This window comes from Solea solea, chromosome 2 (genome assembly GCF_958295425.1).
Source record: "Solea solea chromosome 2, fSolSol10.1, whole genome shotgun sequence".
NCBI lineage: Eukaryota > Metazoa > Chordata > Actinopteri > Pleuronectiformes > Soleidae > Solea > Solea solea.
Genome location: NC_081135.1, coordinates 31,817,987 through 31,840,835, shown reverse-complemented (window position 1 = coordinate 31,840,835; position 22,849 = coordinate 31,817,987). Strand labels below are relative to the sequence as shown.

Here is a 22,849-nt window from a genome sequence, read left to right as displayed (position 1 = left end):
GTCCTAGTGCTCTATTGTCCACTAAAGGTCTCGTTTGACGGACGGTGAAAATACCTGTGGTAACAGTGAAACTGTAAGCTACTGGTAAGGTTATTAGTAACACCTGTGCTTTCCCCACTACGACAAGCTGTGAAAGAAGCCTGTGGATGACAAAGACATGTTGAGACTTTTTTTGAAGATGAATCATCCCTAGTTGGCTACACTGGTAAATCACTAGAATTGCCATGTCTGGCTTCAATATACAGTTGAAGGAATACTTAGCTTTGTATTACTAGAATAGGGGTCGTATTTTTGAGAAAATAGTGATTCCCAACCTCAGTTTCCCCTGAGTCCAGAAATATCTTCATTATTTTCTTTGTTACGTGCCCACCAGTGACACTTGGGCCGAGGCTTGAAACTGCAACACTAATTCCGCACTTTTTAGACCCACTCGTAGGGGGACGGGACCTGATTCCCAGAATGTAAACAGTGTCCACCATCTTTGCTAACAGGACCAAGTGTCACTGGTGGGCACTTAACAACGAAAATAATGAAGATATTTCTCAACTCCTATTCCTTTAATATTGTGTGCAGGCTCACACACAAACACTGTCAAAATACATTACTGAAGAAAACATTTTTTTTGTAAAATGAAATGAAAATGTGTCCTTTTAAAGCGCTGAGATGAGGTCAAAAGTGTAATGAATATAAATTCAGTTTAGGGCCGCACTGTGGATTAGGGCTTATGGAGAGATGGCTCCTCAAAACCGTGACCCTGGACGACCCTGTATCGACACTTTGAGTGTCCTTGTGGAAGGAGCCAATCTACACTTAATGGACTGTCCAGTTCAGTGGTGCGGCACCGGCTGTCCTCACTGTTCAGGGGGGAGATTTCTTCCTCGAGTCACTATCATATTATTCTACTGATGACTGTCTTTAAGTAAGTATGCGACCTCATCATCTCAGCAAGAATTTGCCGCTAACCCACCGTGCACTCGAGGAGCTAAAGAGCTAAGCAACTTATCAGGAGGCTTCCGCTGCAGGGCAACAAAGCCGGCCGAGAGTGCAAACAGAGCAACATGGGTCCAAAGCCCTGCTTATGTCATCGCTTCTCTGGGTATGGTGAAAAAAGTGCTACTTTCATTCCACTAGTGATAAGGGAGAGTGAAAAGGCGTGAAACCGATGTATGTAATGCTGATGGACGTAGTAAGTCTCTGGCTGAGCAGGAGTGGAGTGTGCAATTCAGGGGGGAAAAAATGCAACATCAGCACTGGTTGGATTTATTTGAATGAATGGACTCGACTCGGCGAAGGACTGGGGGTGTTTTGGGGGTGGGGGGGGGGGGTGTTTGGTGTCAAAGCAAGTGGCTGAGACATGGCTAATGCTTCCAGTGAGCTGTGGCCACCTAAGTAATTACTACCTCCGCTGTTAGGTTAATCCGCAGAGCAGAGCAAACTCAGGAGAGTTTAGCTCAGAGCAAATGTCAGAAAGGGACACAGACCTGTCTCAGTGAGGATGTTTGAAAACCATCACTTCATAAATTCTGAAAATCTGCTCAGGGACACACAAACACAAAGGTGTGTGTGTAACAATCAGGGTTACAAATTGTATGAATCTTTGGTCAGTTAATCACAGACAATGAATGACAGAAACATCATGTGCTAAATTTAAATTTTTAGCAAATGACACAAACAATAGCAATAGCCTCATTAACAGCATTTCTTGCATTCAGATTTTTTTCAAGCACTGATGACATAATTGATGATATATAGTGTGGCTGAAATGTAAACAAAGAACTAATTTCCTCTCGGTTAAAATGACTGACAGGTCCTTTAATTCTCATCATGGTTTAAAGTAGTCATTTTCTACTATACGTTTTCTAATGGTTGTGTTCCAGTATCCTGCTGGTTAGGATACAAATACATTCATTCACTGTAATGTTTTAATCTAACAGGTAAACAGTTGCATTAATGTAGTAAATATTTCTATGACAAAATATTGACCATTTATAGATTAGAGATGAATAGAAAATATTTATGAAGCACAAGACAAGGAAGTTCATTTTTAAATCTTAAGAACACCAAAAAAAAACTTATTGGGGAAAAACAAACTACATGAAACTGCCTACACTTACTAAAGAATAAACATAGCAAAGCTTTTCTTCTGTAATGCATGGTTTACTACACATAAAAAACAAGAATCATTACAACAGCAGTTTGCTGATAGTTGATTACAGTAGGTGCAGCTCTTCTCCTCCACCTGTTACTGTTCACCACAAAGTCTACAACAAACCAGCTGTGCATCACTCTCTCTCTCTGTGTCTGGAACTATAGCGTCGCTGTCAAGAGTTTACCTTTGCGTTCGGAGCGTTTCTTGCGTCTCCTCTTGAACCTGCGCCGGATCAGGCAGTAATAGGAGTCCTGGTTCTGTGTGCCGTTGGTAAGAAGGGCCATGCCTCGATCAGCACTTGTGCCGAGTGTGGAGCGAACTACACTGTTGTCCAGAACTGGCCTTGCTGTGATCTGACTGAGAACCCTCACAGATAAGTCTACCTGTCCCTCACCTCTCGCAGCCAACGCTGTCACACTAATGATAACATATAGTCAGAGTGGCCAACTCCACACACCTGCAGCGTTTCTTTGTTTCTACTTTAGTCCTTCCCTCTTCTCCCAACACTCTTTCCCTCCCTCCCTCCCTTGCCTCCATCTCCTCCTCCTCCTCCTCTCGCCGTCTCTCTCTTCCGTTGACTCCATGTCTGCCCTATCAGTAGTCAGAGAAGGAAGACGAAAGAGGTAGAGTGAGAGGAAGAAGGAGGGGACTCTCGGGGAAGAGAGGCTCGTCTTTTCAGAAGGGTTATGAATTAGCACGGTGAGCAGAATCACGGCGTCCTCGCCCGTCTAATCCCCCTCTCAAAGTAACTGACATCTCCGACGGGCGAGAACAACTTCACCGCCCCTACGTTTCCTCCGACTGCTTTTTCACCTCATCACACAATTTCTGTAGCTGCACTGCGGTGGGGGATCATTTTAGCATTCAAGAAAATCACTAATTACAACTCAAAAGTACAAACTTAACACTGGATTTTTAATGTTATATGTAAATATGCTTCATTATTGCAATAATGGATTCCCTTTTGACCTTGCCCCTTCAACTACATCTCAAGTGATCATGCTTGTTTTCCCTCTCAGAGGCTGAGCAGGAAGGGAAGGATAAAAGATATGCTCTGCCTCTCTCTAGTGGTCATCTTCTGTAATTACACGTGCAATGGCACAAAAGCACCCGTTTCTTTTAGCCATTACACTAGTGAAAATACACATTCATACAACACTTGTTCACAAGCGCACACTGCGATGGTATATCAGGGGCAACTTGGGTTCAGTGTCTTGCCCAAGGACACCTCAGCATGCGGAATGAAGGAGAAGTGATTGAATCAGCAACCTTCAGATTAGAGGACGACTGCACCTCCTGAGTCACAGTCGCCCCTGGCTGAAAGCCCACTAATGCTGATTGTGGTTGAGTGCTAATGTTTTTTTTTTTAAAGCTATGTTAGTTATGCTGATGATGAAAAATAGAGAGAGAGAGGGGACACTCACCTTTGGCTGTGGTGTGTGACGTCTGTGATCGTAACAACCTGATGGAAACAAAGACGAGATGTAAGTAAACGGCAGATTCACCTGCAGCCTCCCATACACAATCATACAAACATACAGGTATACAGCATGTCAGGCACTGGGCGTCAGACAACAATATATAAGATTAGTGATTAGCGCTAGTGAAGACCCGGGTTCCCGACCCAATCGGAACAAGGGCCTTTCTGTTCTCCCCGTGTGTGCGTGGGTTTTCTCCGGGTTCTCCGGCTTCTTCCCACAGTCCCAAAACATGCAGTATTGGGATTCGGTAAATTGGACCATAGGTGTAAGAGTGGATGTTTTTTTTTGTCTATGTATGTGGCTCTGTGATGGACTGGCAAAATGGGTCAAATAAAATGACTTCAATGACAAACTAAACTAGTAGTTACTTTAGTTCGATTTAACTTAATTTAAAGCAGATGCTCAATTATGGATATTGAGTCATTAACACTACACTAAATTACCACAATAGGAAGCACTTAAATCAAGTTAATTCAAACTAAAATGTTGAATTTACTTAATTTATTGAAGTTTTTACCAATTAAAGTACTTTTTTTTTTACTATGTCAGCCATTTTTCTTTTTGCTTTAGTGCACGCTTAAATTAGACGCTTAATTATGGTTACTTCAAAAGCAAACACCAACATTAATTTGATTCAAATTAGGGTCGAATCAGCTTATCAATTTATTCAGGATTCACCTGAATAAATTGTTTTCCTTTTTTGTTGTAGTTTTTCTCAGTAGAGAGTAGAAGATAGATGGATGGTAAACTGGTAAAATCTGTAAGAGCCATTTGTGCTGTTTTTGTTTTTGGAACCTCCCACCACCAAGCAGGCGGACGTGCTCTCCATAAGGTAACGGTGATATACTGTACCTCAGGTTAATAGGAGCGTTGGTTGTTGCTCTATCAGGAGGAGGGGCATACAGTTTGTCAGGGTGTGATCATGATTCGTTAATAATGTCTTTGGCCTTTTTTAAATCGCCCGATCTCCCCCCAGATTGAACACAGGTCTCTATGCCTGACCCCGGTGATTTTGCAGCAGAAGTTTACAATGCTGCCGAGAGCGTGTCTGTCCTTGGAAGATAAAACACTGAACCAACAAATAAAAGACAATGTTAATTTATAAAAGATTACTCTGCCAGGCTTCTACATCAGATGGATTTTCCAAACTTCACAATGAATCAATTCTTAAAAAAACTGGCTTTTTTTTTCCCCGGTCGGCCATTGTTTAAAGTAAGAACATGCAAGTTTTCCCCCCAGTAAAAGTGAATAAATCTGTTTATTTAGCTGGAAAAATGTGTTTCTAATTAATTTACTACCATGCAGGCTTCATGCTACTTAAACGCCTTCCTTAAAGCTTGGCAGACACAAGAGCTTGTAAACGAATCCTTGCTGCAGCTGTGAAAGCCATCTCACATCATAAATAACCATTTGTTTCTTGAAGGATAACGACAATAAAAGGCTGTCAAGTTCTTTTGTTAATCTGACTTCTTCTAAGCAGAAAACCTTGTCTTTTTTTTATTTCATGCTTATGAAAATGACTCCGACAGCCCCTTAGTATTTGACATGACATAAATATTTACAGGACAGGACAGTGATTCTAAACACAACCGAGGAGTTATCAGTGGCTCAGAGCGCCCACTGCTGCTGCTGCTGCTGCTGCTGCTGTTGTTGTTCTTGACAGGACAAATCAGCCACTTGCTCTAGTATTAAAAAGGTCCAGCTACTGAATCTTTTTTTTTTTAAAGGCATTGTTTGGGTAAAAGTCTAGACTTTTGTGCATTTAAAACAACAGAAGTTGACCCAAAGTGTTTTAGACAAGGCAAAATTAAGTACAATTAAAAAAACAACACATTTAAAACAATGTCATACAGCATCAGGTTTTAAAGTAAGGGTTAAAACTGAAAAAGATGAGACTTTAAATCAGATTTAAAAACATGGGATGGGGAGACTGTTCCAGAGCTTTAGGGCAGCCACAGAGAGACCTCTGGTTCTTGAATGAAAGATGGGGACTCATGAAAGGAGGATCTAATAGGGCCTCTTAGTACTCTCTACAGATACAGAAAGACAAAATGTTTTAAATGTCTATCATTATTATTATTTTTTTTAAAGAATAATAATAAATACAGAAAACTGCTTCTACAGGTCAAAGTGTCAACTATGTAGTTTGACCTACACTTATACTTGAACAACAACATACTGGAGTTAAAACTGGAGTGGCACTACCATTAATGTTACCGGTCAAACCGCTGTTTGTCCAACTATTTAATGTCGAGAAATAATGTGCTGTGAAAAAAGTCTATTATGCCAGATTTATTCAACACATGGCACAGGTTGTATGAGTTAAACTCACTGACAGTTTAAGTCACATCATTTCAATCCAAACGCCAATGATTATGAAATTAGACAAAACATTAAAAACAACAGATCTGATCTAGGAACCACATACTGAAGTGACACTAATCCAATTTGAAAATCTGAATTTAGGACTGGATTTCTGTGTCCACTCCACACAGCACTGAAAATCGGATATGACGAGTCCCTAAATGTGACAATAATAATGTGTACTCAGCTGACCTGAGTGATTATGATGCAGCAAATGCAAGGTGGATTAAATATGAATACATTTACATTTGAGATTGCATCAGGATTAAACTGATTATAGACGCATAAATGACCATAAATTACTTTGTGCAGCGAAGCAGTAAAAGACTCCGCTCCACCTCCGTATGTTGTCCGAGTGTAGAACAAAACCTTTGGCATGTTCCAGTGTGTGATTTAAAGTCATTGTAATGTTGTAATGTACAGGTTGAAATGCCGCTTCTGGTTCATGGAGCTGAAGTGCAAAAAGTAGGTAGTGAAACATACCAAAAGCCCACAGAATATTAATAAGAGTAAATTTACAGGAAAGCTTGAGGAAAAAAGGCTGCCTTACAGCTCCATATCCTTCATGGCAGATAAGAGAAATTGAGGACAGAGAGGACGTTAAATTAATAAGAGACAAGGAGGGAGAGAAATAGAGAAGTGGAAATATAGAAGCTCAAGAAACGATGCGGAAAAAAGGGACAGAAATGTAAATGAGGAGAGGGAAGCGAGGAAAGGTAACATCAGGTGAGGAGAACGCTCTGCGCCTGCAGGGTCATTAAAGGTCAAACCAGGCGGTTTCAACTGCTGTTCCACTCCCCCCCCCTGCCCCACTCCCACAGCTTGATATAAGACGTTCTGAAAATCTAAAATGAGAGGTTCTTGGGGGCAGAGGCTTGACAATTAAACAAGTTAAACTGAGCACAGAGTGAGGGGAAAAGTGGAGACAAGCAGCCGAGAAACAACAGAGACAGATTTATGGAAGACGGTTAGAAAGAGAAGGAGGGGGAAAAAAAAGCCAGACGACAGATTCAGGCTGGATATGAGCTGAGGGACGCAGAAGACAGACAGCATGTGAGGAGAGCGATGGTAAAACTTAAATATACTCCAGGCACAAATTCATCTTTTCACCTCTTTGTCCAAGCCAACCATAACGACAGCTGGCCAAGTCTCACCACAACCGCCCGCCTTGGCTGCGCACGAGTGTTTTTTTGTTTTGATTTGTTGTTTTTTTCTTCTTCTTCTTCTGAAAACTCAAGACAGGCTACTCCGTTTCCCCCGTCTTAGTTTGAATTTATCGAGATGGTGCAGAAGCTGCAGACTCGGCAGACCGGGAGTCAGTTCAGCGGAGGCCCGTGTTGTTCCACTGGCAGAGTCTCTCTCTCTTTCATGAACATTCTCCCCACACACACACACACACACACACACACACACACTGAACGGACGAGAGGAGAGAGCGAGAGGCTGCGGTTACGCCGCCAACTCTCTGCGGCTCCCCAGACTTTATAAAAAGGCATTCCTGACTCAAATAACAACTAAACTCCCAGTGGCCTTTACAGTGGTTTGACAGAGGAACACAACCATTGACAAAAACAACCTCTTAAACAGTTTGACGGGGCAAAACTCCAGGCTACTGTGGTGAAGCCCATCTGTTAGTTCGTACACGTACGCGGCCAACAAAAAGTGCAAAAGCTCTAAAAACAGACTCGGAGGGGCTCTATTTTTTTATTTATTCAAAAGCAATTTGTCTGGATTTAAGAGCCTTTAGAGGACCGGGGCGAAGAGCTCAGCGTCACCTCATAGCTGCTTAATATCACAGTCCACTGATAGAGTGGTAACATTTACTGATGCGTGTTACACTAGGATACCAAAATAAAAAAGGAATAACATTATTGCATTTACGACATGTGAATACAGGAATTCAGTTGTAAATAAAAACCTTTCATTATCACAAATGAGAGACTGTGAAGGACAAGTGATGAGGTGTGGTGAAGAAGAAGAAGAAGAAGAAGAAGAAGAAGAAGAAGAAGAAGAAGAAGAAGAAGAAGAAGAAGAAGAAGAAGAAGAAGAAGAAGAAGAAGAAGAAGAAGAAGAATTCTATTAATAATCTGGGCTGATATTATACTTATTTATGTATGTTTACACTTATTTTGTTATTAGAAATGATGCTATGTCACTAGAACTTTAACTGTTTTATCCAAAACCTTATTTGACATATTTTATTTTTGATGAATATTAAGTTAATACATAAATAGTATGTTATGTGAGTGGACCGACACAAGACGTAGTTAATGGGGACAGTGTCAAGCAATTTAAGGCGTCATTTGTTGTGATATTTTATCAGACGGAGGAAAATAAAACACAAAATATCAATATCATCATGTATCAGCTACTAGATGCTTTGATTTCTAAAAATAAAACCGGCATGAGCCATAAAATTCTGTCAGCCACTACAAAAACACATAAACAAGCAGAATGCAAAGAATTGGCCAACACTGAAATACTGTAACAGCCGCTTAACAGCCGCGCCGTGGACACCGCACAGAAACCTGACATGTAGGCATGAGCACGTCCTGCAGAGGCTGAATACCTGCGAGCAGAGGCAGATGAAAAAGGTCCAGGCAGGAGAGGAGTTTCATTGCCTTGTGAGGAAGTCGTGCTCCTAAAGCAACATGTGCGGAGCCTCATCTCGTGTGCAGGGTTTGGCAAGAGCAGGAGCAGGAGCAGGAGGGGGGGGGGGGGGGGGTTTGATGGATTAGCAGAGACAGGAGGGAAGAGCCTTTGAGAGCTTTTAGAGCTAAGAGGTGGTGTGTGTGTGTGAGAGAGAGAGAGGGAGCTGCAGTCATTTTAGGGTCTAATAGGTGCAAACCTCCTCCTGGCTCTCTGAAGATTGCAGGTGGACGGCAGTGGGCGGATGGAAAACGATACAAGAGCTTCGATTAACTGGACAGAGGTGATTAGAAATACATGGCAAAGGGAAAGTGAAAAGGCATCTGAGAGCGGGCTGGACACAAACCAAGTCAGTCGTGGATTATGAAAGAGAGACAGAATGCCCAGCTGACTGCGCATGACTGTAAACCTCGACTCCTGCTCCTAAAGGGCGCTTTCACCCATTTTTTTCCCCCCCACTTGGTCTAATGAAGAATAAATTTAAAATCATTAGGATGCTGCAGTTTGTTTCATTCACTATCTATTCCAGAGTCAGATTAAATTTGACCAGTTTTTTTTTTTCCTTTTAGGGAAGTGACTTTGATGTCGACTTTTTGGCAATTTTATTCTATTTTTTCCGATCCCAACTCCCTCTGTTGTTGTGGGAATGAGACTTGTATCTCAGATGCACTGTCTGGTGATGGAATAACACATTTATAGTAAAAAACTGTATTTTCTGGACACTCAGACATAATGCATTCCCTAGCCCCTTACCCTAACCTTAACCTTAACCATCACAACTAAATGCCTAACCCTATAATACCAGTACTTAATCCTCAAAAAGCCTGCTCAAGTCGTGTGGAGCAGCCAAAATGTCCTCACAAAGATAGATTTGTTTGACAGTTGGTCCACACAGCTTATTTAAAACATGTATACACACACATGCACACACACACACACACAGGCCTACTGCAATACCACTAAATGCTCCCTCCTCCCTCTGACCTATCTTTCTCTCGCACACAAAGAGAAACACTTTGATTAATGCATCACTTAATTATGTTTGTGTGTAATTATACTGTGACTGACTCTGTGTGTGTGTGTGTGTGTGTGTGTGTGTGTGTGTGTGCGCAATAATTCAAAGGACGTGTTAAGCTGAACGGCCTCGCTCCGTTATTATGAACGTCTGGTCATGTTTTTGTTTTGCAGCAGCTTGTCCAGCAGAGGGCAGTCACGCTACAGTATAACTGTACTATTGCACACAGTATGAAGTACATGTACTGTATGGATTTGGGTTGGGTGATTTTTTTTTTTGGGGGGGGGGGGGATCTGCTGCTTGTGTATGTGAGCCAGTTTTACAATGTGCTGCTATATCCTTGAACACAGGCGAAGGTCAAACCCTCTCAGTGGATGAGAAGAACTTTATCTGGGGTCATTTGTGTGGCACTGTCCAGAAGTATCAGGTATATATATATATATATATATATATATATATATATATATATGTGATATTTATACATTTCAGGTTTTTTCTTCTTAGACCAGGCAACAAGCTCGATGAAATTCTTTTGTTTTGTTTTATAAAAGGCTCATCAGCAAGTACTTTTGCATACAAAATGATATACAGTACACTTGTATGTCATGTATGGCTGTATGTTTGCAGCCATTTCCAGACATGATGTCCAGAGAATTGGTCTTGACACTTCTTCTCCACAATTTTTGCCATTTACATACAAACACAGCGGGAGATCTGCACCTCGAGTCACACGCAGCAGGAGAACCTCGTCCAGGTGAGACGGCAAGGACACACTCTTGTGACTGTTACCATCGGGCAAGACGATACAGAGTTCCACGCTGCATATCTAATCCGTTTAAGAACACATTGTCCCACTGAGTGTCACTCTCAACTCTTAACAGTAGCCTAATATAAACAGTGACAATCACACAGATCATCTTTTGCTGATTTTTGTCTTCTCACGTCCTGCGTTCACAGAGTTCAGTGATCATCTGGCTGAAGTAACAACGGTAATTTGTTCTATAGGTTTCACATTTTCTTTGTGTCCCATTTTAATTGTGTGATGCTGAATTGAGGAACGCTTGGCAGTCAATGTGAGACCTTTCTTTTATTATTATTTTATGTAGTCCCACGAGCAGTTACTGCAGGTGCTGGGGAGAATTACCAAAGCAGGCAAGTCCTGCAGTATCTGTCACAGTGCAGGACTCTGAGGATTCTGCGTTGCCAACACTCATTTTTAAAAGAGGCCGTGTTACTTTATTGTGAATTTAAATGTTTATTGTTCAGTGTGTTCAGTGTTCAGTCCCTGACAGTGATACCACCAGTCTGGGATTAGCACTCTGGGACGCCACTGAGAGATTATCCTTGATGCTGCACCAATAACACCGACTGGATAGTCTGTCGTGGCCCTCTGATGCAGGTGAAGAAGCAGCTGGTGGAGAGCAGAGGAACCACCGGGCCTCAACTAACGCACCGACAGCGAGTGTACGCAGCGGCACACAAAGAGTGGACGTTCTGACAAAGAGTGGACGAAAACGCCGAAGAATAAACACACAAAATAAATGTGCGATCACTCGCAATATTTCCACTACGACTTTGCCAGAAACGAGTCACTTTCTACACATCTGCATAAACAGTGCGAGTCCAGTGTGAAGGAACGGAATGCACACGGACATCCCAGAATAAACGAATAAGAGAAATAAAATAAAATAATATTGTAACTACATCTTCTAGTAGCTCTGGAACTTCTGATTCACCCTTCCATTGACGTCATTTGACATGGACTGTAGGTAAGACAGGTCACAGTTACACACTACTTATGAAAAGCAGCATTTTCTGTGGTTATGATCAGCCTACTTCGATATTGGAAATCAACTACATCCTCAGAAGTGAAAAAAGTTACATTTTATGATAAGACAGCTTCATATGATCGCTGATAATGTATGATGATAATGCACTTGATGAATCGTTTATTAATCATCAATTTAATTAACTTTAGTTATTTAAAGAGGTTTAAATAGATTTTCCTGCTTCTTGAATGTGATTATTATCTAGTTTCTTTGCTCCGTACAACAAAGGAATCATTAAAACACCATTTCCAGGTTTGGTAAACACCAATCAAAACGTTTTCTGACATTTTATGGACAAAAAAATGACTGGAGAAGTTATTAAAAAGAATACTTTGTGGCTGATAAATGTATTTTTTACCCATTTATTCATTTGATTTGAATTTATCTTTTTTTTTTATCATTGTTCCCTCCAAACGAGAGCTTCCTTCTATTCTAAATAATTGGATGGAATTACAGCATTCTTCCCATGGGAGTTTCCTTCGCTTCCCAGGACGACTCTCAGCTCGGCGTTGCTGGATGTGGTCTCCGCTTTAACCAGGCCTTCGGTGACAGATCCACCGAGGCACGAGCATTACGGTGATGTTTCCTGTGCGTACATTACACGTCTGTATGTGTGTGTGCGTGTGTGTGTGTGCATGTGTGCTTAATATAGGCATGAGGGAAAAACATGGGGTGTCTACGTGTATCGATATACACCTGGAGGGCAGAGCCGACACGCTGTAAGAGAAGAAGTGTGGGAGACGGGGGGAAGCAGAGGTTACAGCCTTAATATAATATCATTTTTTGATATGCAACAGAAAAGGGTGTTAATATACTGTGTATATCAACAGGGATGTCAGAGTACGCAATGCCTATAGAATCCATAACAAATGACAAATGACTCTGGCTCCCGTTTAGAATAACAACCCGGGAGTTCTCTGCTGAATACCAATCAAACTGAGCCACTGTGGTCGTGGTGTGGTTCACGACCACGTTCACTCTGCTGCTGCAAAAGCCGGATTCTGACAAGAAGCAGGGAAATCCTTAAAAAAAAAAGAGAAAAAAAAGCACGTTGTCATAGCAACACAGCCTAAAAAGTTGGCTGCTCATGTTCCAGTTGTAGGTAGGCTGTGTGGTGTAAATTTAGAACGTTCATATTTATTTAGCGAAAGGGGAGAAAGAAAAAAAGAAGTGTTTTGATCTTCACCGTGCCGAGGTGAATAATATGACTACGGTGCTTTCAGTTTAAGTGCCAACATGACACAAATGAGCCAGAAAATATCAACACAATTTATGTGATTACGTGACATGTTTATAATGTGAATTCTTTTTTATTTTTTTTCCTCTCAGGGAAAATGAAGAGGGGAAAAACTGTGTGGCTTAGATTAGCGGCACACACGCACACACGCACACACACACAACACGAGTCGCTCTCCATAATCTACAACAGGATTTTCTAACCTGCCCTCCGTCAGGCTGAGGCACGACACATTTCCTCCTGACTTTTTAATAGTCCGCGCCGTCTTACTCTACGGACTACAACACCAGACGTCAGCGTTTCCTCTGATGACGAATGAGCCGCTGCACTCGGACCAATTTATCTTTGCTACACAGCTGTGTGCCCTTGTTACCGACACAACCTTCCCTTTCCCCGTGTTCCACAGAAGGTGATGGTGGTGGTGGTGGGGGGGGGGGGGGGGGATGTAGGCTGAGGTCACAGGGAGAGAAATAGATCCGATCAACAGAAGTGAAAAGGACACAGATTCTTTAAAGCAAGGAGGGACGGAGCGACCGACCCCGGCCGATTCATCTGAAACAATCTCTGGCATGTGGAGATAATCGACATTGATACCTGCGCTCGCAAGGCCCGGCTAATAAAACCCATCTGCAGCAGACGTTACCTTACATTACCCACATTCAGAGCTCCACACACTGTATTTAACTGCCTACTCTTCAAGGACCTGATTTAAGTGTTCCACTGCACTTTTACTTTTGACATCCCTAAGGCATTAACTAGCCCGGGAACCAAATGATGGACTGCATTATGGTTCCCGGGCTAATCAGAAAAGAGGCTAGAAATCTAAAATAGCAACAAACAAAATGCCCGTAAAGGAGAGAAATAATCCAGATAATGCAAAGTGCACTTTACGAGAACAGTCCAGTACGATTTTACATGACGCAATAAATGTATTTAATGAAGAGGATGATGACACACTGAGTATATTGTTTGCCAAGTATATGCTGAATGTAGTGTGCCGTTTATAATAATAATAATAGATTTAGAAAAGCATGAAATATGAGAATCAATCACAAGATTAATGAGATGGTGTGAGATAAACAGGAGCAGACGCAGATTAAATTAAAGGGGGGGAAAAAAAAAGACTAAAACTAATAATTATTAAATGTCTTTTAACTGAATGATCAATGATGACATTTCTATTCCACCACTGCCACCATGCAGTACAGTCAAATACTGTATAAGCATATGGAACGCAGCCCTGAAAGTGTTGGATCGGCTATAACACACGCACACACACACACACATGCGCGTGTGTGTGAGCGCTGAGAAGGTTTTTACTGCACTGCAATGCGGTGTGACATTGAGGATAATGACTTCACACACACACACACACACACAGACATGACTGCAGGAAAAACACACACACACACACACAGACACACACTCTGAATACGAGAACATTAAGGTGAAGAACGTGGTCACCTGCAAGACATTTTTTTTTTTGCCCCTTCACAGCTGAAAAAAACGCCCTGTGAGGTCATTTGTTATTGGACGACCGGGAGGAACCGCAGGGACGTCATGACAGGTGAGCGTGAGGAACTGCAGCACTCAGCGTGATTATCAGTGAGCTCGCTTACATGAAGGTAAAAAGGTGAGGCTGTTTGGGTTGTTTTTTTGTTTGTTTTTTTAAAAAACGACCCACATGATTGCTTGCACTGCAGTATCTTATTTGCACATCCAGTGCAAAAAAAATGTGTTCCTGCCAACATGAGAGAGAAAGAGAGAGACAGAGGGCGGAGGGACAAAGGGCAAAGGACAGTGAAATGGACAATAATGACTTTAGTGGTGGCAGTGAAGTGCATGCATGTGTGACTGGTGTTGAAAAGCTTGGACCTTCCACCAACCAGTCTGTTTATCATATTGATTTGAAACTTCTATGAACTGTTTTTAAAGCACTCTGTATCTTTCTGAGCTCCTGCGTCGCTACACACCCCAACCAGAGCCTTACGATCTTCTGACCAACTGCTGCTGGAGGATCCTAAAACCGGACTTAAGTCTAGAGGTGACAGAGCTGCCCCCAGACTCTAGAACAGTTTCCCTCTCTCTATCTTAGAACCTCACAGACCCTAGAGACTTTTAAATCCTCCCTTAAAACCCACATCTTCTCCCTGGCGTTTCATAAATGCTTTATTGTTTTTACTGATTCTTGCAATTGTATTGTTTTTATTCTCATCTATTCGTGTAATTACGTATTTCTGTACGTAACCTGCAAGTTCATTTCTGGTAACCACTGTGCTGCTGTGTTGTTATGACACATTTGAACAACAATCAATTCATTTTCATGTTGATGGAGTTTACTGCATCACAAAAAAGTTTGAGATCATGCCAAAAATATGTTAAAAAAAACCTCTCCCTTTCTCCCGTTACCTGCTCTGGTGGGACTATGCAAGTAGCTGCATGTGTGAAGGGTACCCATGCAGGTGTGTGTGTGTGTGTGTATCAAAGAGAGTATGCATGTATGCATTCCTCTATTCCCTTGGTGTTTCTATCTGGGGCAACCATCTGGGGAGTTGCTACGGCCTTGGTAAAGTGGGCAGCTGGCCATGTCTCTCTCTCGCTCTCTCTCTCACACACACACACACACACACAGGGACGCGTGGAGGCACCAGGTAACACCTGTATTGCCACTGCATCCAGCACTGCAACCTGAGCTCTCATTACACTGGAGGCCAAGAAGGACAAAAACACGACACGTGAGCCGTGTCTCAACAGGCAAGGCCGCGTCCTCCGAGTGTGCCCTCGTCGTCCAGATGTCGTCAGAATGCCTCAGAGCAGCATCCGCGTCAAATCGTCACAAATTGTCATCTCTTTGCTCAGGCAGAGCAATAAGGGTGGGGCTAATTCAGATTTTTTTTTTTTTTTTGAAATGCAAGAAGAAGAAAAAAACAAGACTTAATTATGATTTAATTAGATCTAATTTGCTTTTTGAATCATCTAATATTGACAGGGACTTAGTAGGTCATTTCAACTCATTCTTCATATTATTTAAACAGAGTCAAAATTTGCACGAAGAAGCGTAACCAGGTTTATTTGACCTGTTGTTCCAAATCAGAAATCTGTGCGGAGACACTTTTCACTTACGTAAATCATACTCCAGGGTGAGTAACATTTGAAATTCTTTGACTTGTCCATGTTTGCCTCTCAAACTGCCTGAGATACATCGTACGCTGGCGTCTCCATTTACTCCAGTAGTATTATTATTACATAAAGTAATATCCATCAATAATAAAAATAAAAATGTGGAAAAAACTAATAAAACTGGTTCAACACAAAACTAGAAGTGACTAAAAAAATACTAGTATTAGTTCTACAATAATGTGGAATATTTCATATCACATAATATTTGAATACATCCGATGTTTTAGGATGTCTTGGCTGATTCAGGGTAAAACCTTGAAACATGCAGCCGTGTAGATTCACGGCACGCAGCTATGGTCTGACTGATAATGGACGAATGCTAAAATGCATGTTCTTGCAAGTTTGCATATGTTCCTCTGACACTGGATTCATTCTCATTTGCCAGGAATATGGAGTTCAGGCTAATTAGCCACTTCCAAGATGGAGACTAAATCCATCCTGCACGGCCTCTCCAGCCGCCGCCTCCTCCTCCTCCTCTTCCTCCTTAAGCCTCTGTCTTACAATGGTGGTTCAGGCTTTCCCACAGCGCTTCTATTCAGTGGTCCTAGATAGGATTACAACAGGGGTACTGGAAAAGTAGGGCACGGTATGTTTCGCTCTCATTTGCGCAGGTGTGTGCGCGTGTGTGTCTTACATTGTGAGTAGATGACACAACATAAAATACAGGATATCCAGTAAACCAGGCTAATGCTTACACTTTGTAAAATGAGAGCCATTTGTGAGGCGCCTTTATCAATATGACCTACTCCTACAGGATCAGCAAATAAATATGAGTACACCGGTACGGAAAATGGGCTACATTCAATTTGCAATCACAAAAAGAATTTCTTGACCCACTTATTACCCTCTTTTATGGGCTTCATCACATGTTAAGAGTGGAAGAATTGCCCTGAAAAGCCTTGTGGCTGTTGTTTGGCCACTTTAAGGACTGGAAAAGGATAAAAAAAAAAAAAATGGACCTTTATCTTTAAATGGAATTTAAAGATATTCTTTCATTACAATCATGACAGTTGGTCCCAGGGAAATGTATTCATAATTGGTCATTTGTAATAATCAATTAATAATTAGCAGTAATATCATTTCGACTTTGACGTAATGTGGAGTATCTCAGAGAGGAACAAGGTTTCATGAGAGCTGCGACCCCCGGCCTCATTCATATTAATAAAGCCTTAATAGCTCTCTGTCTTACACTTTGGGGGGGAATAAATGAAGTGAGATCTGTGGCGATGTGGTAAAGCTACCAGGCAGTTATGTGCCGTGTCAGCCTTTCCGGATTATAACCGGCACGCACGTTACTCAGAGGAAGGCCTATTTAACCCCCAAACTGCTCCACGATGTCACTGCTTGTTTGGGCACAGGATTAACGGCTCCCATGAATTAATGTGAAAGCAGAGCAAGAAAACAAACTTCAGACGATGGCATGAGACACAACCAATAATCACCCTCCAGAAAAGCAGCAATACGACTGTAAATAAAGCAAAGTGGCAGCCTCCTGGTGTGTTGTTGATGGTGTCAGTGTGCCAGGCCAGAAACCACAGAGCAGGAAGTGAGGCATGGGCAGATGTGGCGCCCAAGCCTCAATCCAACTGCCAGGCCTCCCCTCCCCTCCCCTCCCCCCCTTACCCCCAAGCTGCCCTCCCCACTCCCTGGTTTTCTACTCTTTGTTATTTTTCGCCCCTCTCTATCTCCAGTCCCGTCTGAATGACACACGCCAACACAAACACGGTTGTTTCCTTTTAGCGCCGCGCGTTCTGAGCCTTTAATGATTGAATGTTTTGCTCCCAGAGGCCGACAGCAGAAGAGTGCGGTTGCTCCGGGGCACCTCTCAGGTGTGAGTGTGTGTGAGTGTGTGTGTGTGTGTACACTCAGTGGCGTCCTCCGCTGATAAAATGCACATTAGAAGAGAGACCCGACTGTCCATAAAAGCCCTTTAAAACACACACATGAGCCGCATGTGAGTCAGTATCAATAAGATAGGGTGGTTGGAACATCTCTCTGGGATTGCCATCTGGCCATGCTGCCTCAAGCCCGCTCTACTATGGACCAGTGAACAAAGCTGGTCTGATTTGCTCACTGGCTCCTTTCTATCTCTCTACATGTCTGTGGAAATTTCTATTTTTCTGCCCGTGTGAACCTTGGAAAAATCCAAACACATGAGATGCTGCATGGTTTGTTTGTTTTTTTTAAAAAAAGAATATGGCCTTCAGAAAATCCATGATGCACTAATGAGGTACAATATGGTATCGGGGCAGTGACATCACATCTAACTATTCAAATTATGTAAAAGAAAAAAAAAAGGGCATCAGTTCCTGCTGTCTTTCCTCTTAGAAAGATTTAAAGACGTTATACTCCAGCACCGTATATCTGACATCCACCCTTCACCAGGCACGGGGTAACTCACGGGTTACTATTTTAATTAGGGAACACGTTTCAAGCAGCACTGCATCCATAATAGCCACACTTACTGAGAGGAAATATATTCTAGTGTTCTTTTGTCTTTAGTCTGTGGTATGTGTAACTCCATTATTACCATTTCTTACACTGTTAAGCATCCTATACTTCGGACACTTCAAAGAACACTTTTCTTTCTTCTTTTATTGCTGTGTTGTGCAAACTTTTATGTCAGATTCAGTGACGTTAGCAGCGTTCTGGCAACTCAAGTTACGCACTGGATGTTTAATTTTAAGGGGCCTCATTATGTGTTTTTCTGTAGCGCTGGATTTCCGTTCACTGCCTCAACGTTTTAAAAGATCTTTGACCGTGCAGATTAAAACTCAAACTCCAGCAGTGCTTTTCCACTCTACAGTTCTAGCAAGACCCGGCTCGACTCCACTCACTTTCTAACACCTGGTACCTTTGTAGTACCTGCTCTGGCAGATGTGATGTCGACAGACTGTCGGCCACTGATTGGTCAGAGGGTGTTGTCACTGGGAGAGTCATGAGCGCGACGTCCGACACAAGAATGAAACGTAACAATGTCAAAGTGTACATCAATTAAAAAGACTTTAAAAGGAAGGATGTGACAGCACTGACAAAGGTTCTGTGCTCAGGTCACACAGAAAGTACTGAACTAAGCTTAAATGATCCTAAAACTGAGACCCCGCCCAGGTTGAGGAGGTACTATAGTAATGGAAAACATGCTAGAACTGTATAGTGGGAAAGCGCCATAACAGAGATGGCAGTGTTTTTTGTCGTGTAGACGGCAGGCTTATCCAGAGATAAATGTATGTGTTGTTATTTAAACTCAGGAGAATTTTTAAAAGTCATTTGTTGAAACTATGTGGTATAAACAGTGGACACAGTGGGAGCTGATGATTAAGTAGAAACGGCACCAAGAGCAAAATTGAAGTGAGACAGGGAGATATTTGGAGGCAAACTCAGACAGACAGACAGACAGACAGACAGACAGAGACCGGAGCGAGAGATAAACTATTCTTGTCTTGTGAATCTCCTGCTTCGCAATGAATGAATGGAACTTGGAGCTGAGGCTCATTATCACCAAACACCTAAAATCCACTCCTCAAGCATCACTGACGGGTTTAACGACCAAATAAAGTGATATAAAAGTCACTTTAGAAGAAGTGGGCTGTTACAACATGCTGTTAGCAGGGAGGACGTGCCACAACGTCACTACTGTATGTTGAAGAACACGCACAGGCTGTAAACCGGTGGACAAACTGAGAATGAAAAAATCCGTTCTTGTGAACATAAATTATGCTTACATTCATAATTCTTCCGCAACACTGCATTGTGTGTATTTCTCAGGCATGAAAAATGTGTTTACTCTCAACTTGTAAAGCAAACATTTTATGAATAATTTACATTGTTCTTTGTGTTGGGATGCAGCGAGGTTCTCGGTCGACTCATTACTTAAATCACGATGCCAACAATGGCTCCTGAAAAGACATCGCTTCATGATGCCACCAGTGGTGAAAAGGTTCCAGACGCACCAACAAAAAGTAAGCTTTCCAGTCAAAGGTTGTGGGTTTGATTCCCAGCTTAGATCGTCCTTGGGCGAGACACTTAACCCCACGTTGAGTGTTAACGGGTATGAAAAATGAAAAAAATAGAAAATGAGTCGCACATAGATTCACTGTATGAAGGGGTGTGTGAATGGAAGTGAATGGGTGTGAATGGCAAAACTGTAGTATAAAGCAGGTTTGGGTGATCATCAACACTAGAAAAGTGCTATATAAAAAGAGACCATTTACCATATACGGTATGTAGGTGATTTATGATATAGAGTGAGACAATGACAATGGTGTGTCATCAGAGATGAAATGACAGTCGGTATAATGACAAAACAAACATTCATTACCATAACCAAAACTAAAAAACCTCATCCTTCCTCTCAAAAATGTCTCAACCAGTGGAGAATAAGGTGGAAAAAGAGTGTCCCATTTTGTCCATGTCCTAAAAAAAACTTTAAACCAATCTAGAGTTTTATTTAGAGGACTCTGCGCAGAGCAATAGCAAACAACCGACTCATTGTTTGAAATCTGCAAATTGCATCTTCAAAGCATTGTTGAGTTGCAATGAAAAAGCTGGCCCCTTCCAACAGTGTCCCTGCAGAGTCACTGTATTTACTCAGAGGTTTTTGTTGAGCACGGACACTTCGCCACAACTCATTACAACCTGAAAGGACACACACAAACATCCAAAAGCGAGTGGCTGGACTCACCTAGACTCAGGCTTTTTGCTTTCTTTTCTTTTCCTTTCTTTTCCTTTCTTTTCCGTGCAAAGTAATCAGACAGCTCATATTATGTTACAATAATCCACTTGGGTGTTTTTTTGAGTTTCTATGCAGTAAAATGATACGGCCCCTCTATTCCTCTTTCCTCTTACTGCTTTGATTGTGCTGGTCCACAGTGACCTCATGCTTCTTTTTCACTGTGCACCGTTGCACACGCCAGCGCGGTGATTCTGAAGATAATGATTTGAATCCATTTGCAATACGAGCCTGATTCACTGCTCTGACAGAACGATCAATTACTGAAACGTTCGCCATCATTTCCATTTAAGCACATCATCACTTCGCTTATGACACTCTAATCAATTCAAACAGGCCCTCTGTTGGCTTTCGCTGCTCACACACGTATGTGAGTGTGTCTGTGTGTGGTTTTGGGGTATTCGTCGCACAGAGCGACGGCAGATGTGAGAGGTAATTTGGATTCCCCCTGAGACGTTCTCTGATGTATTACACAAAGCGTTATGGGTAGATTTGCTGTCATTGAACCTGAGTGGACTTCAATGACACAATTCTCCCTCTCTCTCTCTCTCTCTCTCTCTCTTTCTTTTTCTCTCGCGTGCAAAGCTGCAGCTGGAGAAGCCGTATCTTCCTCACGGCAGCTTCACATTCAGGTCCTTTTTTGTTTTTTCGTTTTTTTACTTCAAAACTACAGGCATTTATCACGGTCCTGACAACCAAAAACATGTGGGTAAACTTACATGAAATAAGGAATAATCGGCTGATCAATTAGATAATGATCAACAGATGCCAACTATGAAAAAAATTAAGATTAATATGGAAGATGAAGCACGGAAATGTGACAGCAAAAAAAGATCTCAATTGATATAATACATCACACTGACACTACATCACAATTAAGCTCTCTCTCTCTCTCTGTGTGTGTGTGTGTGTGTGTGTGTCTCTCTGCTGCAGACATGTTATTTTTAGCCTGTCTTGACCTTCTGGCTCATATATATTTGCATGATAATCTGATTCACCTTAACTGAGGCAAAAACTTATTTTAACCTTGAAATTTGCATGAAGTAAAATACAAAATAATCACCCCACAGTCCAAAAACATGCAGATGTGGGGATTAGGTAAATTGGATAGTCTAAATTGACCAGGGGATGGTGGTTTATCTCTATGTGACGGACTGGAGACATGTCCAGGACAGTTGTACCCCACCTTTCACCCTCAGTTGGGCTTGGCACCAGAAGTGACCTTCATGTGGAGGATAAAGCGGCAGAATGGATGGATTTATTTATTGTTTTGCTTCGGTGAGCACTCATTTACTTCATCCTAAATCCCAAATTCTGACCGAAGTGACAGAGGTTATACTCACAGTCACAGGCGAGCACTGTTGTGCCAAAACGCTCCAGGCCATGTTTATGTAACCAGTTTCCCGAACGGGAGCGGCCCACACTCAAGCTGCGATGATGACACGATTGAAAAAAGAAAAGGGAAAAAAAAGAACGGGTAATAGAGAGACGCGAGGCTCCACGAGAGGAAACAAAGTAAAACTGAGATGCTCGGATGTCGACAGACTGAACAGAGTGTGATTAATCGCGTTCATGTGGGCACGATGTACGTTTGACATCACCACACCGAAACAAGGCCGCGCCGCTTATATGGGAGTGTGGGAGAGTTGAAACACAATGACATAATGGGACAAACTAAAAACGTCTAAAAATGTGGAAAGTGTAAGAGACAACCAGCAGCACGCAGACTATTGGCAGCAGCGTTTCGGACATAAACAGACAATGAGGTCATGGGCTGCCAAGGCTGTTTTCTGTTATTGCGTTTCTCGTAACTGCTCACCCAGGGCTTTCGACGGCACCCAGCCGAAACATAGCTTTAGCCTTATTAATAATAGCGCACCCCCAGAGCATATGGTGCTGCTCATTTGATACCAACTATGGCTGCTCTGATTGTTTTCCACCTTCCTCCATCCATTTTACTATCACCTAAAGAGACACTACGGTAATGATGTTTGCTCTATACAGGATGCCAAGACAGAAACCCACCAGGCTCCGACCCGAGGAGGAGAAAATACAAAATGGGAGCAGGAAAGGAATGAATCCCCAAATCAAAATAGAGTAAAAAACATTCAATTGACTCTTTTATATTTTATATATATTATAAATATATCTATTTACAGCCAAGAATACATAATGTCATGTGGTTTAAAGTGTGTGCCAGCAAATTTCCGTCATTT

At 42.1% G+C, this 22,849-nt stretch overlaps 1 protein-coding gene across 3 annotated transcripts in view; it reads right to left on the bottom strand.

Annotated features, from left to right (window-relative positions):
- The window catches only part of adarb1b (adenosine deaminase RNA specific B1b), a 123,534-nt gene that overhangs the window by 42,321 nt on the left and 58,364 nt on the right, over positions 1–22,849 (bottom strand). For 2 of the 3 annotated variants that reach the window (XM_058615917.1, XM_058615926.1), the window contains exon 3: positions 3,574–3,611. Coding sequence is in view for 1 of the 3 variants with exons in the window: in XM_058615908.1 (XP_058471891.1) it covers positions 2,334–2,433 (100 nt within the window). In the remaining 2 variants the exon portion in view is untranslated. Of the gene's footprint in view, positions 1–2,333; positions 2,589–3,573; positions 3,612–22,849 lie in introns of those variants that run through there. The other variant, XM_058615908.1, reaches the window with a different exon arrangement.